Source organism: Abrus precatorius, unplaced genomic scaffold (genome assembly GCF_003935025.1).
Source record: "Abrus precatorius isolate BTA unplaced genomic scaffold, Abrus_2018 Scaffold3, whole genome shotgun sequence".
NCBI classification, from domain to species: domain Eukaryota; kingdom Viridiplantae; phylum Streptophyta; class Magnoliopsida; order Fabales; family Fabaceae; genus Abrus; species Abrus precatorius.
In genome coordinates, this window is record NW_020874373.1 from 25,730,899 (window position 1) to 25,747,990 (window position 17,092).

The 17,092-nt window shown below is 31.0% G+C and overlaps 1 protein-coding gene across 3 annotated transcripts; it reads right to left on the minus strand.

The window, feature by feature from the left end:
* Positions 1–1,164: 1,164 nt before the first annotated feature.
* LOC113862771 (zinc finger CCCH domain-containing protein 1) lies at positions 1,165–8,388 on the minus strand. Of its 3 annotated transcripts, XM_027495961.1 has the most exons (8): positions 8,299–8,388; positions 8,064–8,192; positions 6,955–7,001; positions 5,792–5,935; positions 4,403–4,480; positions 2,890–2,966; positions 1,917–2,746; positions 1,165–1,566 (listed from the first exon to the last, which is right to left on the minus strand). In XM_027495961.1, the coding sequence occupies exons 6-8, from the start codon at positions 2,942–2,944 to the stop codon at positions 1,465–1,467; spliced, it is 987 nt and encodes a 328-aa protein (XP_027351762.1). In that variant the 5' UTR covers positions 2,945–2,966; positions 4,403–4,480; positions 5,792–5,935; positions 6,955–7,001; positions 8,064–8,192; positions 8,299–8,388; the 3' UTR covers positions 1,165–1,464. The 3 variants fall into 3 exon arrangements, with proteins under 3 accessions (XP_027351762.1, XP_027351763.1, XP_027351761.1); XM_027495962.1 differs by lacking the exons at positions 4,403–4,480; positions 5,792–5,935; positions 6,955–7,001; positions 8,064–8,192; positions 8,299–8,388 and adding an exon at positions 3,091–3,103 and having other exon boundaries at positions 1,169–1,566; XM_027495960.1 differs by lacking the exons at positions 5,792–5,935; positions 6,955–7,001; positions 8,064–8,192; positions 8,299–8,388 and having other exon boundaries at positions 1,169–1,566; positions 1,917–5,351.
* Positions 8,389–17,092: the final 8,704 nt, after the last annotated feature.

Below are 17,092 nucleotides of genomic sequence, written 5' to 3' on the forward strand. Positions count from 1 at the left end.
AATTTATATATAAGTTAGATATATTAAAATAATTAATTTTTATTATATTTTAAAAAAATTGACCTAAATAGTCAACCTGTCTTGTACTTGTCTAACCCGTATTATTGAGGGTTTAAAACCTCCAACCTGTGCTATTAAAAATGACACGTTAAGCGAATCAACCTGATAAACTAGTTTTACCAAGCTTACTAGACACCAATATTTATTAGTAAATTAATTTGATTAATTTTTTATTAGCTTAGTCTTAAAATCATGGAGTCACATACAAATGAGTGTTCTAATTTTTTTTCTAACTATAAAGTTATTGTATTGTTTGCTAGCACAAAGAATATAAATGATATAAAATAAATAAGCATAGAATAAAATATTTGGCAAATATGATTGCCAACTAAAATGCACAAGTACAGCGTTTGAAATAGATAGAAAAATTAACTCATGCTTAGCATACAAGTTTAAATGCTAAAAGATAGAACTCGTTGGCATACTTATGACTAAGTCAAATGTTTCCAAACTAAAAATAAGACTTGGGAGAAAAATGTGTATGGACAGATAAAATTAAATCTAATTTGATACGCGGTGATTCCTATTTTTGAGGAAAGGTGCATCCTGTAGTTACTCAGTAACATATAGCAAATAGAGAAAAATAGAGTTAGGATTTGTATACTTCTTTTCGTCTGTTTAAAAATTTTGGTTACAATTATTGGAATTTGTTTTTTCATGCTCAAAGAGTTGAGAGCAAAGAATTAGTCTCAGTATATATTCATGTGGAGCCTTTATAAGTTGGAAAGAAACTCAAAGTTTCAATAATCTCATCGAGGTACCTATGACTATTTATTTTGTTAAAGTTTTAATATATTTTAGACCCAGAATAGATCATTTTATTCCGCAGTGCAAGTGCTGTGATTACTATTTTTCTAACACATCCAAACCTTAGGCAGATAAACAAACCTATTACTCATGACTGAGGATATTTGTAATGTATTTCCGTGAAGCAATCTAGTGCTTTCTTGTTACTCGGACTCCTATTGATTATCAAAATCTATTTGCGGTAGAATACATTTGATTTTTTTCACCCGGTTAGCTCAACATATCTGCCAGCAAGACCACATCTCTAATTGAAGTCTTGCCAACAATGACGACAATATTGTTCCACCATAAGCAATGGGAAAGCAAGGTGGCTCCATTCAAAATTTGGTATCAAACTGAATTATACTGCAAAAAGATCCACAGCGTGCACAAGTGACGTCCTATATACAAATTGGTAATGTCTCACTAAAAGACATTCTGGGATCTGTAAGACTCAAATACAACAAAATTCATAAGATCTAATCTGACGGTGTAAACCTTTGGATGTTTTCAACTCGTTACATATCATTACATAGCATCACTCTAATACAAGCTAAAATGGGGAAGAAAAGATAGCTTCCATAAAGCAAAAAGATCCATGAATGGTATAGAGTGAGATTATTTATCCTCGGCCATCTTCCTGCGTATCTCATGAGCAACATTAAAAATGCCGAGGGTTGGCTGGTTACAGACAAAACACTTCTTATTCTTTGCATGATGCTGTAAATAAAACGAAAAAACAGTTAGACATCAATGCAAAGAAATTAGGTGTTACTACAGTAAAAATGCCACAAGTTTAAAGGAACACATTATCGTGCTTATTCCCAAAACAAAACCCCATAGGATTCAACATTCACTAATAACAGGTGATAAATCAATAATTCTTTCAGAGCTGAATCAAAAACAGTTAGTGAATGTTGAATCACATAACAACTGCAACCTAATGAAATAAAAAACTAAAATGGGCAACATAAAATCTTAATTATAAATATTGAATCAGAAACTCAACACTAAATAAGATTTATATTATTGCCAATTGATCATTATTTGCGACAACTGTAAGTCTATACCTTCAATGCACAATGCTCACAGAAGTAGTGCTTGCACTTGGTTACAACAGGATCCACAAAAGGATTTCTACAAATGAAGCATGCAAATGGTAATGAATCATCATCATCTTCATCAGTCAAATTAGCACCCTCCTCCTCATCTGCATCCTCACCTGCAGCCAATCTCATCCTCTTTGCTTTCTCAGCTTCTTCCCATTCCTTCTCCAATTGCCACCCAGACTTGTAATCCCCTCTATCGTGCATAAATTTACATGCATCACCATATCCACAATAACCAGTTTCCTTGTAATCCTTACATATATCAGGCTGATAATCAAATCTTGCTGAGACTCTTATATGAGCTGAAGCCCTAAGAGGACCATGTGCCCCACCAGCTTTTTCACTAGCAATTGTTTGTTCTCTGCGAAAGCCAGCTTTATAGTCTTTGTAACTGTTGATTCCCTTATATAGTTTTTCATCCTCAGAATTTGTGCTTTTCCCTTTCAGACTCGCCGCTGCTTGCTTAAGAGCTCTTTCACGGATGGCACGAGCATCTTTTGTAAACTCAGTCTCAGTCTCTAGAATTGCTGTTGCCTTGCTATCATGTTGAACTTGAATCTCTTTAGAGGACTCGAACTGAAAGACTGGTTTACCAGGTTCTTCACTTGGTTCAGCAGGTGCAGAGCTTTTTGAAGAGCCAGTGGAAAAATACAACTTATTGTCAGGCCTCAAGGTCTTTTTCTGAGTATGCAACAAAGAGCTTTCTTTGTTTGAGTCCTCCTCATCTTCATTATCAATAGTGCGTTTCCTTATATTCTTCCTATTAACCGGTTTTCTGAAGAAACTACACACTGAAAATAGACAAAATACAGCAAAAAGAAGAATTGTAGTTACAAGCAGAAATGCAGAGAATAAAAACCAAAGATTCTTCATCTGGGTCCAATGCAAAGATAGAGATTAACAAACTTCAGATTAACAACCTTTTCTGACATACCTTGTTCAGTTTGCTGGTCTTCCACAGATTTAGCAAGTTGATCAGAATCTTCCATACTTAGATTTTGATTTATTCAGCTGCCACAATTAGACATCAGAATCAAAATGAGAAATATGACTAGACCATATTTATAAATCTATCTTTACAAATTGTATAAAGCAATGAGTCAATGACAGTCTAGGTCATTTTAAAAACAATTACATTACTGTAGAACTTTCTCGAGAGGTAACCTGACCCAAACCAACCCAACCTTTGACAAAATATTTCTCTCAACCAGATTCAACCCAACTAAAGTAGATTGGTTCGATTTCAACTTCTCCTAAAACCAACACAAACCCAGCCCGTAGTTTTTTTTTTTCAAACAGAGAATAAATAAACAATGTTGTTAATAGGTTGAGACGAAACATGGTAAAACAAGACTAGTTATCAAACCCAGAAAACAGCAGAGTGGTTTACCCTTGGACTGCTATAGTGGGATGGCTGCTGTGCTAAAAGATTATAGATACAAGTTAAATAATTTATACAGCACATATAAAATGCTTAATTAAAAATAGATTAAAGAGACATATATACATAACAACTGAAAGTATAGTCGTAATCTAAACACAAGTAAATAAAAACAAATGTCAAGTAACATAGAAGAACAAAAGTCAAGCTACTATCATGACTGCATTGAACAAAAGTCAAGCTACCAACAGAACAGACTCAACAGAGGAGTGAAGACATTTGTGAACATTGAATAGAACATAGTATGTGAACAGAACAGTGCAATGGGCTTGGTCAGAAAAGGTTGTGCTTGACCGGAAACAATGTATCAACTTTTAGATATTGAGTCATAACTCTACAAAATTTTTCTAACCTTTGATTTACCCAAAAGTTCAGAACAGCATTCATTTGCTTAATATTGTTACCAATCTTTTTGCTTGATTGTGAAAACCCAGTTTGTTTTATATATGTAAATTGTGCATATAAAGAAATCATCTCATTGTCACAAATCATATGACAATCCAAGTACTAGGAGCAAATATAGTTAAAGGCCAACCAACAAAGTATAATTATCTCAAGAGTAAATCTTCATTTAACACTTTGATGCCTATACTCAAATAAAATGTCAAACAAAAGACCAGTTCACAAACAAAGCAAATACAATGAGTATCCTCTTCTTCTAGCAATACATACATAAAGCAAATGCCTAGCTAGTGCTTGAATAACTAATGAAATAAACAATGAGTATCTGCTAGTAACATGTAGTGATAGAATATTCTAATCAAATTCAAAGGTAGCATATTTAATGTCATAAATGAGGCAAAGCCATAAATGAGCCAGCAGATGGACCCCAAACACTTGAGCAGATTGCAAACAGCTGATTCAAAACACAACCACCAAATAGAAAACTATAAATTCAAAAGAGAATGACAATCATAAATTGATATCTGCCTGGTAAACTACTAAAAAATATTAAATCTCAACAACCAAATCAGAAGTTCAGACAAAGAATCAGAAATTGCATTACCTGCCTGATTTTCTCAAATCCTGTGGCAGCAATGAAATCAGGAAGCTGATAGGGTTGTTTTTCAATACCTCTTTTCCCCTGCAATAACAATAACAGTTTTTATGAAATGTTAGTAATTTGTGTAGATGACTATATGACTATGGAGTTCTGCGACCAAGCACTATTATAAACATTGAAGACAAGAGGAAATCATCCCAAATAGGACACAGATGGACTGTATGACTCATGCATGCTAACAAAAATACAACGGTAGTAGGAGGAAATCAAGCAAATAGGACAAAATTTTGGGTAGTGTGCAGCATTGCAGGTGATAGTTTGAAACCTCCCTGCCTTGGTTTGCACAGTGAAAGAAACCATAAGGAAATTGTCCATCTCTAGGTATATGATCCACATATTATAGCTACAAAGCTCAAAAAATAAGTCCAAGAGAAAAAACAAAGACAGTAAAAACATATTTCCTTGATCCAATTTGTTAAGACAAAAAAATTACAAATATCAATCCATCATATCATATTCTGCAATAAATTCCAATAAGAAATCTACCCATCAACATCTAGGGAAAATAAACAAGGGAATATCTAAACCTGGAGTTTTTCTCTCCGCTTCCACTCTACCTGAGCAGTGGAAACACACACAAACACCAAAATACAAATCAATTATAATAAATAATGTGAAAATAAATAAATAATTGAATAATCAATAATTTAAAATAGTAAAAATCGTGACTCAGATTCCACACAAACATAATGCAGTGAATTATTCACAGAACCAATTACCCCAGCCTCAGAATACCAAATCCAGCAAAGGTCTTATTATTTCACTACCTTGAGCTTAAAAAATCTGTCAATCACGACACAGCAGAAACACACACCACAGAAAAAAAATCCCCGATTCTCATTCCTCACAGATCCAACAAAAAGGAGCAATACTCAGATCACAAAAATAGCCTATTACCCCAAATTTCAAAAAAAATAAATAAATGAGATTCATGAATGGGATTCATTGAAATTAAGGAAGATTGGAATTAAGATTCATCATACTGGAAATCGAAAAAAGAAACCTAAAACAAGAGGTCTCATATATTATCAGAAATAAAAATTGCTGCCATGAGATAGGGATTAGGGTTATTTGAGCCTCACCAATCATAATGTGCCAGCCCTCACCCAATTAGCCCTGACCCATATGGACTAGGGCTTAAAAGCCCGCAGGGCCAAATAGGCCCCAATCTGAAAATCTCAGGGCCTAGTGGGTTACGGTTGGTCCATGGATAAAAGCATTTAAAAAAATGAAAAAGGAATTAGAACCATTAAAATTTGCAAATAAAAGCAGCATCAGCTCTAATCCACACAGCGAGCTTAACAGAACAAGTTTCAGAATTGAAAAGCTCACCGTGATATTAATTCACTTCAAGAATACAGCCAAAGACGTCCAGTGAAATTGCCTCCAAAATGAGCCGATATAAGAACACAAGGGTTTCCTTTTTGCTCCTCCCAAGTAAGACATATATTTGTTACACACAATATGTCATTCCAACTGCTAAACCAAAATGAAATTGTTAAATTGATGTTAAAGTTACAAACTGTTTCAGCTAAACCAATATGTCATCCCTCACTATTCACTAACATTTACCCTTATCTTAGTTCTTTGTTTTCTAACATCAAAGCATACAAATTCTACTTAATGCCATACTGCAGTTCCACTATATTCAATATATTGTATACAATATCCCTGGTGATTATATTTAGCTCATTGCTAAGTTTGAACAGTCGAAAACACATGCATCTCCACATTTGAAATTCGATATATCTTTCACATACAATTCCTAAGGCTAATAATACTAGTTATCTTTCCACATCAGATCAATATAAATTCAGCAGTACTACATCAACACGCTCTGATAGATTTCAGTATCACCTGCTGCTAACAAAGATGATTGAATATCCTCACACTTAAATTCATAAACTTTTCTATTTTTCATGGTAAATGTTATTATCAATTAATTATTAATTTCAAATTTCAATAGACCTGTTTACAAGGAAGCCATATTTATAAGGTTGAAAGATTTGACAAGTAGCACAGAATTTTGACAAGGCAGCGCACATAAAGGAAAGAAAGGGAAAGAGGTGAAACTGAAAACTAACAGGGAACAGAGTGCTGGAAAAGGTCTATTTACTGCACATGGTGCCAAATGCATAGGCAGAGATAAATATGGCTTAGCATCAACAAAACTTATATGTATCATATGAAATTAATGTTACATAATAATATATATTGTGGCTGGAGCACTAAATGTATGAGTCACAGAACACTCTTAAGCAGAAAATGTCTACAATCAGATTTTGTTGGACATTTTAGTGGCTATTGAAAACTGATTTGAGGTAGAGCTCTTGGTGGTGTGTGTACAAATATCCACTATTATACACTACATTTATCATATAAACATTAACTCTAACACTACCTTTCTCCCATCATCTCCAAACACAAAGTTCACTATAAAATATATATAAGAAAAAAAAAAGAGAGAAAAAAATGCAAGAGAAGAAGAATCAAACCTGATTTTTTTTCTCAAATATATTGGTGCTTGTTTGTGAATAAGAATCTGAATCAAAATTCAAATCCAAATCAAAATCCAAAAAGATGAAAAAGAAATGGAAGATGAAAAAGGAAAATAAAGCTATGTGCTTATTGAACGAAGCATTTCTACGGTTGATGCATACCTATGTTGCATGGATACGGGAACAGTACCGATACCGAGTACAGGTACAAGGATACACTAATTTTTCAAAAACTAAGGTATGCGTACGTCCATATATAATATAAATAAATAAATAAAATTTAATATAAACATAATTAAATAACATAAAATTGTCTAACAATCCATTCAAAATGATATAACATAAAACGAATCACATTGTTCAACAAATAAAATTCCAATAAAAACACAAATTTATAAATTGTTTTACAATCAACAACAAAAAGACTAAACATTCATACTCTAACAGTGTCAATCTCATCATTCCCTTTTCCATCATCAGTAAAAAGCACTGCCTCTGAATCTGGTTCATCAAGGAAAAGAGTAGCAACTTCAAGAAAACCAGCCCATACAAATGAATCCCACTCATCACTACCAATATCCCATATTTTGGTCTCACCTTCATAATAATTCTTACTCTTTCTTGAGAGCAATCGATGGTTTGTATTATAAATATTTCAGAAAAAGATATTCAAATCTCTCTCTATATATAAGAAGTAACTACTTATTAGAATCCTTTGTGAGAAAGGAAAGGGCATCTTGCTTACAGTACTGACCCTTCTTCAAAATATACATCTTTCTATTGTCGGGAGCAGTGTAAAGCCATTTGGAAAAATTACTCTCAACATTACCATCATTGCTAAGGTAAAAAACAATCTATTTAATTAAAATCTGATTTGTATGTTTGAACTCTAACATGTTGCTGGAAAAAAAAAAAAAAATATATATATATATATATATATATATTGCAGATGGGTGTGGAATACAACATGACAGGGGATGAGTTAGTGAAAGAATTGATACAGAATCTTGTGAAATTATTTTGGCATGGGATGTGCATGGACCCAGCTGAAATTGCCCAAACTTTATGCATATTTAACTCTTGATGATTGGTATTGATGTTCTTACCGAGGGAGGGTAGGAGGTAGCCGTGAGTCGTGATGGAATGGTATAATATCACTAAGCCCAGCTTGCATGCGATTAGGAAAATTAGCCGCAATCCGACAGTACCACGGGAGCCACGACCAAGTCCGTAGGCTTAATAGCAAAAACAAAAAACAGTTACGACAATAGGAGAAACAAAATCAAATGAGAGAATGATGAAGATGAGTACTATCCCAATACCCAGAAGCAAGAAAAATACCGTAGTAGGTACCGAAATAAACCGGTGCAGATTGAGAGAGAAAGAACTGAGCTGCCCTTGTGTGGAGATAGCTCTGCAGTTTTCTCAGGTAAGGGCTTGAGCTTTAGGGCACAAAATAAACGAAGGGGAACCGAAAAAACAGAGTATTAAAATTTGAAATTTTTTTTTTAATGACCAAAAAATGACCTGATTTTAATGGATATGTGTAAAGAAAATGTACCAAGAAGTATCCACTGTGTACCTATTTTTTTTATTTTTTTTATAAATATTTTCGGGTACGTATGTACTCAACGAGGACACCGGATACATACCCAGTAACTACGCTCACAGATTTCGTGTACCCATGCCTGGAGATGCATACCTTGAGATGATTTAACAACCCTAATTCAGTATTTTCAATTTTTGCCTTTTTAAAAACTTAAATTAACAAACAAGTTTTTATATTTTTTATTTTAAAATAATTATAATTAAAAAGGGAAATAAAAAAGCTCTTAATTTTTCTAACTATTTTTAACTCAAATCAGTATCCAAATGAATCGTAAATAATTTCACAGACATAATTGTGATATTAATTTTTAATTAAAGAGGATAATCATTAGGTAAAATCTTCAAAGCGACGACTACGAGGTTTGAACTCTTAATTAACATTATAAATTAATAAAATTAATTTAAGGAATAATTCACACTTTGTTCTGTTTGGATTTTTCGTTTAATTTTTTCGGTCTAAATATTCCATAATAAGTATAAAAAAGGTAAAAAAAATTATATCCTTTTAATTATATTTATAAGAAACAACTACTAATATTTATTTATTTAAATTATAAAAATAAAAGTATTTTTGAATATATTAATTATTAAAATATTCGTACATTCTTATTTATTATAATATTTATGTGAATGAAAGATTATTTGTTATTTATGCAAGATGAAATCTTTATTTATTTAATATATAAATTACTAATTTAATTATAAAATGTTATAAATTATTTTAAATATATAATATAAATTTATGATAAATAATTATTTTTTATTAATTTTGATGAATTAATGTTTTTTTATAAATTGAAAGGAAGGAATATGACGTTACAATTTTACAAATCCACTTTGAAAATTCTTATGTCCGCTTTTTCTTCAGCACATTTGATTTGTTACCAAGAAAAGATTCGTTATGCAACCGTGCAATAAAGATAGTAAAGTGGGCAATTTTTGTGGTCTACCCAGCACAATAATTTCTGACACGAGATGTTGTGATTTTGTTGGATATAATAAAGGGTGGTGAAATGAACATCATTAATTTTAATTGCTACGACGAGACTTTTGACAGCGATGGCATTTGGTAAGTGTGTTATAGTCTTTGTTTCTATAGATACTATAACACTTGCAAAGATTATTTCTAATAGTTACCAAGATGAAAAACATGCAGATTCCATTGGCGACAATTGCAAAATCACTCCATATACACAGAAATTCATTCTTGAGAGAATAAAATGAAAAGAAATATTTACTTTGAAGAGAAAGTAATTAATCAGCATTAACCAATTTAACAATTTTTTAAAATTGCAAGACTATATATAATACTTTTAAGTATAGACTAATTTAACAATTTTTTTAAAATTGTTGCTAATTAATCAACATTAACCAAAAATGACTTATATCTATCTCATTCTTTTTACAATAGTCACTAGATATTATATTAAATAGATATAAAAATATTTTACTCTACATTGATTTGATTTAGAAGAGAAAGTATATATGAAGTAATTTTGTGATTTACAATTTTGTTGTTTGAAGATAATCCCTTACATATTTAAGTGTACTCCTTAAGTATAGTTTAAGAAATTTAGTATTGTTGTGACAATCAAATCTCTTTAACATGTGCTTCTAATCCAATTTTTCATGAAAAAACTAAGCATTAAGATTAATTATCATTTCATTGAATAGATTTTATTTGGAGAAATTACTACATCCTTTGTAAATTCTAATGATTAGCAAGTTAGAGGCATATAATCTCTATGCACCACCTTAAGAGAGAGTGTTAAGATTAGAGAGTATGATCATCATATCTATATTACAACTATATATTTTGTAATTTAGAAAATTATGATTGAATCTATTAGATTTGTTATATCTCTCAATTTTGATGAATCATTTCCTTTTTCTTTTACTTTGATTCTTGTATTTATTTAAATTTGTATCATCCAGTATTTTGAATATTTTAATAATATATTAAAATATTATATTCTCTCTTTCATTCTTAAGTAAGCTTTAAGTTTGATTTCTTTCGATGGCTTTGAGCTTCTTATGGTTTCTTTTGAAATCTCATTTTTATTGCTTCTATACGATTAATAAGTTCAACATCTATTGTAAAGGCTAAGTGTATCAAGTTCCATATTTTGGAATTGTATGAACAAAAAAAAATAAAAAATTAACATATCTTCACTACGCCAAAAATGAGCTTTTGAAGCGCTAACTTAGATAACGGTTAATAAAAACTGCTTTGTAATTATATATTTAGAGAGCAGTTCTCTATTAACCGCTCTCTAATGTTATTAAAGTCATTTATAAATGAACACGCTCAACGCATTTCTTCTTCATAGCTAACAAAGTTGGTCTCTTTCACTGTAAGTTTCTTCCCTGCTCTCTTATGTTTTCTTCATCTTCTTTGTTAGTCTATTCTCTTCGTCTTCTCTTATTAACAAATTAGTTTTTTTTTATATGTAAGTACCCTTTCATTCTGTGTTAGTATGCTCTCTTCATCTTCTTTACGCTAACAAATTAGTTTTTTTTCACATCTGTATGTATTTCTTTATTCTCTCTTTCTTTCTTCTTCTCTTTGTTAACGGTGAATCATTCATTCTCTCTTTCTTTCTTTTTCTCTCTATTAATGTTAAAAATTATCCTATTAATTTGTTCTCTTTTTTCTTTGCTTACTTGTATTTCGTTCATGCAGATGTGGACTGCTTGGTTAACACCAAATATATAAACTCAAGATTTAATTTTGATTTGTGATAAAAATGAAGAAAACTCACAAAGAAATTAATTCTAAATTTTGATTTAAATGTAATAATAAATTTTTATTTTACAACAGAAAATTCACAAAGAAATCAATTTCAAATTTCGCAGTTTAAATTTATACTTTAGAGAGCGGTTCCACGCAGAACCGCTCTCAAATGTTACACCTATACTTTGGAGAGCGGTTCCACCAGGAACCGCTCTCTAATCTTAACATCTGATAGCAGTTCTTTAACCACTCTCTTAAATATAATACATTAGATAGCGCAAGATTTTAGAGCAATTTTAAACGCTCTCTAATTCAAAACGGAACCGCTCTCAGATCTCCATTTTGGCGTAGTGCTTGTTGACATTTATCTTATTCTTCGTGGTCGACTTTTAGTGTTGAACCTATGTGTGTTTATTCATTACAGTTATGCCCTCATAATTTTGAATAACATGAAGCAAGGTTGAAACTATAAATCAACCACTATAACAAATGTTCTTTAAATTCCATGATTCTGTCTTATCAACTACAACATGTCTATCAATTGTTACTTTTTTACTTTGTGAATTGTTAAGTCTATATGCACTTATGGGATGATGTTCCACCAATATCATGGGTTCACTTTTGTATTGTAGTTTCTTCCTTTACTTCATCTATGTGCCTAAAGCATAAAGATCAAAAGATTCTAAGATGCTTTAGTGTTTGTTTCTTACCTAACCATACCTCCTCTTGAACTTGTTACTTTAATGTTTTGGTTGGACACTTGTTCAACACATAAGTTGTTGTAGTTGTAACTTGTCCTCAAAATGAGTGTGGCAAGTTCTTCTATCTTATTATACTTCTTAACATGTCAAGCATTGTCTTATTCTTTCTTTCATGTAAACCATCTTATTGTGAGGTGCTTGGTGTTTAACTTCATGTTGAAATTTGTGTTTTGTACAAAAGGCTTCAAATTTTTTTAAGGGTTACTCTCCTCCTCCTCCGTTTATTCTATGCACTTTGACAAGTTTCTCACCTTACCTTTTTTTACTTCTATCAAATTCTATTAACCATTCCTTATGGCAAGTAATGGGATTTGAGTGACCTAGTTCAAGAAACCGAGATTTGAAGTTAGTGAAATAAGTATTGGTGGTCACCATTAATAGTATTGGATCTAGGACTTTACATGTATATAAAATGTTATACGATGGAAACAAGTGGTTAGAAAAAAAGTTGTACCAAGAAAACTTGATATATAAACACCAATATAACATGTTTTCCACACTTTCACTACATTAGTAAACTATAAAACTTGAGTGGTGAGAGTGTATATTTCATAAATAAACTAAGTAATTAAGATTCCTATATAGAGATAGCAAAACCTGTCCTGACCTATCAAAAGCCCTTCAAAAAACAAGTTAGTTCGAGCTTGCCCTATTTTAAAAAAATGGACTAGATTTTTTAACCTGACCTGTTTAAGAGTGAGTTGGTGGGCTAACGGGACAAACTGTCAAAAACTAAAAATAAAAATAAAAATTGGTAGGCCATTTAATTAATGGGCCAATCCACCAAAAAGTAACCAAAAAATTAAAAAATTATAATAAATATTTAAAAAATATTTTTATATTAATAAATTAATATTTAATTAATAAATAATTATTTTATAAATTTTAAAAATAAAAAATGGGCCCAACAAACCAGCCCGCCCCGGCCTAGTATTGGCCTGCATTTTGGCAGGCTAAACAGGCCATGGGATCCAAATCACCCAGCTCAGCCCGCTAAATTTAGTGGGTTAAATGGCTAGCCTATTGGGTCAAGCCTATTTTGACAACCCTATTCCTATGGTTGAATGTGAATTTTAGAACGAAAAAAAAAAATAGAACTAAAACATATGTAAACACTTTTTTTTTTTTGTTGAGTCATGGAGATAAGACTTATCTAATTAAATTTTGTAACACTCTCAAATTTTGTGCCCTTGTATAGAAAAATATGAGTTTTGGGTGCAGGGTATTTCGCTGTAGCGAAATATCTCTTGCTGTAGCAATAAAGATGTGTTTAGAATCAGGTATTCTGATGCTCTCTCACTATAGTGAGAATTCTCTCACTATAGTGAGGATTCTTTCGCTGTAGCGAGAAGCTCTCGTTTTAGCTAGAATGACAGACAACAAAAGAATATTTTGTCTGATTTTTTTCCTACAACGAGAGAAGAGCTCATTGTAGCGAGAGAATATCACGAGTTAAAGGATATTTAAGGGCCTTTAACCTAGAAAACTTGGATTACAATTCAAAATCTTGACCTCCCCTTTGTTCTTTCTGATCACTCACCCTCTCTTCTCATAAATCCTCCTCTGAACCTCAATCTTTCTTCAAATCCAGGCTTGGGAGCTCAATCATTCAAATCCAAGTAAGTTTCCTTGAGCTTAGTTTTCTAACTTCATTCTTATTTCTCCATTTTATCTTATCTAAAGGTTTGTATTTTGTGATACTCAAGGAAACCTTAATCCCTAAAACTATATTCTATATCGAGACATTGTACCTTTCCTTTTGATCTCTAGGAAAGCTCGATCTGAGAGACCTATTTTTAAGTAAGGAAAGTTGATCCCGAACCCGAAGTCTTTTTTATGTAGTTTAACATAAAAAAAACTCAACTACTTGATTCAAAGTAACAAAACTATAAGGTTTTTCTATAAAATTATGGTGTAAAAAATGGATTTCCTTTGAGAAAACCTCTTTTTGAACCCTAACTTCAGCATTCCCTTTTGGGTAGTAGAACCCCAACTATTATCTAAATTGTATTACTAAAAATGAAATTTTAGGTATGAGGAACCAATAATTTAATCTAAAGATCATTTAGATAAATTTTATAGTGAAAAAATGAGTAAGTAAGCTTTTAAAGAATTTTTAAGATTTTACTATTATTTATGAGTAATATTGAATTTTAAGATAGGCAATCTTATTAATGCTGAGAATGTATGTATGTTAGATTGTACGATTGGGTTAAGTCTGAAGATGTCCGACCTCTGGCACATTATATTGATTTGTGTGGTGTGAAATTGTTTGAGAATCTTCTGTGTTAGATGAATGTTTGTTAACGACTGAGGTATGTTGAAATTGGTGAAATTAAGTTATTGATGAAAAGTGTTGTATTGTTTTCAAAAGAAGAAAGAGTTTTATGTATAAAAGTAAATGATATGGCATGATGAAGGAATTATAAGAGATGTGATTGTAATACATGAGTCAGATAGATTGATGGATGTTATTAGGATACAATTGTTGTGGTATATCGAAAGGTGTACTCATAATACATGTATTGTAATACATTAAGTTATGTAATCAAGACTCACGTATTATGACACGTTGATCTATGAGAAGGACATAGAGAAGAATGAGAAAGAAATGAGAAATGTTGAGAAAGAGAAATGAAATTAGTATAGATAGTCACAGAGATACAATGAGTTTGTGGAAGACGGGAGCAATTGAGAAATCTAGAAGAAATGAGGGTGGTGAATGTCTTTTCATGATTGCACAAAATTAATGAAAATGGAGAGAAAAGATACCACAGGCCTCACACTCATTTCCTAAGCTAAACCCCTGATTACACCTTTGCTAAAAGGGGCATGGTCAGTACACATGTGTATCTGTGTTGCTGTGACTAATTAGCAGTTATCTATGCTAGGAAGTCCTCAAGGGATCCAAGGGCAATGAATATGAAAGTGTAATAAATGTGAAATTGTGATGAATATGAAGTAGTATAGAAATTGTATGATTATAATATATACATTGTAACATGTCGATTAATGCTATTATAATATATATGTTATAATACATCGACAAGTACGATTAGGACACATGTATTGTGACATATTGATTGATGTGATACAAAACATGTATTATGACATACAGATTAGTGTAAAAAATATATATCATAAATAATTACAAAAATGATTAAATTATTGGATTTGTGCTCGGCTTTGATAATGATTTGTGTATTTTGAGTGTGATCGTTAATCAATGTGTGTTAGAAATGTGTTAGCTAACATTTTCTGTATTATATAAGTTTCATGTCAAATAAAGAGATTTAGTGGGACTAGAAATACTCACCCTTACTAATATTTTTCAGGGAATGAAAGTGAAGAGGTAAATGTGGTTGGTCCGCTCTAGGTCCATAATTGACCTTGTGAAAGAAGATTCCTCTGTAGGGTTTATAATAAATTGAAGAATTGTAATGTTTATTAGATTTACATTTTAAGTTGACAAAGTTTTATATATTTGTTAAATGTCCATTTTTTAGTCCTAAAATACTTTGATAAATTTTGTTGTATTTAATAATTTTGAAGTATCATCGATTATGTCCTAGGATTATATGTATGCATTGTGAACCAAATAATTTGTTAGATGTAAATTTAAGTTTTATTTATTACTTTAAAGTCTAGAAATTATTCCTTTGGAAATAAATACTTTTGACTGTAATAAGTTTTTTTTTATTCAATTATTAATCTATAAAATAAGACAAAAATTTTCTATTTTTTTCTCTTTTGATATAAAAATTTATTTGTTTTTAAATAAGAAATTGAGGATGTTACAAATTCTATGTAAAAGAATTCAATTTTTTAGAATATTAATTTTTAAAATTACATTGTAAGTATTTTGGTATTTTGGTTTTTCAAAGAAAATTATATTTGCCTATATAAAGCTATTAAATTCTGCCTACTTGTTATTATGAAAAGTATTACAAAGATAAATAATTTCAAAAATATAAAAATATAAATCAAGCTCAATGTATTTTAAATAAAAATATAAATTTTACTTGTGTACTAGTTAATTAAGTTTATTAATTGTATTACTTACACAAGGGTAGGCTTCTTTGAAACTCGTAATGTGGACATAAGAAGAGTGTGATGCCTTTATTTATTTATTTAATTTGTGTAATAATATATAAAGAAGAAAGGAAAATAATGTGAATTTCTTTTCACTTATAGCATGAAAATTAACGAAAATTCTTAAATTTTCTCTTTCATTATTAAATTAGTGAAAATGTAAAAATATTCAAAATAAGATGAAATAAATATTTACCATTCATTATATTTTGCTAAATAAATTTACACTTGAATAGTAAGAAAATATACATACATTGACTTTCATTCAGATACAAAAGTTTAATATTTACATATCATAATAAAAAAAAATACATTAGGACTTCAATTACATGATTACAATATCAAAATGTACTAAGTCCTAATGAGCAGTGTGCTCTTACACCAAAAATCGTGAGAGTAGGATCTTCGCCATTTTCTTAAGCCTGCACTCTAACTTTTCTAACTCTTCCAGTCTCAGGTCTTCATTATAAAAATCTTCAGCATCCATAACGACCTCATAAAAATCTCCAGAATCCACAATGACCTCCATACCAGTAAACTGCTTTCAGGTAAAAGTAACTGATCTTCCCATGTGATCGTGATTGTGGAAAATATACACTTAATTCACAACACCTAGTGTAACACCCTTCTTTTTATTGCTTAAGATTTTAAAAAATAATAATTTTGGTGCAGGATTTTTTACTGTAGCGAGACAGAGCATTCTAGACAAGGCCCTTTGGAACATGTTTGTTGTAGCAAGAATCTTGCTGTAGCTAAAAAAGGATAAAGTTGACTAAATAGTTCTCTCGCTATAGCGAGAATTCTTGTTGTAACCAAAATGAAAGAAAATAGAGAAAAATCGTTGTCTGATTTTTTTGCTGTAACAAGAGCTACTTACTACAGTAAGAAAGTCACGAGTTTGAGGGGTATTTAAAGAAATTCTGTTCTAAAAACTTTCATT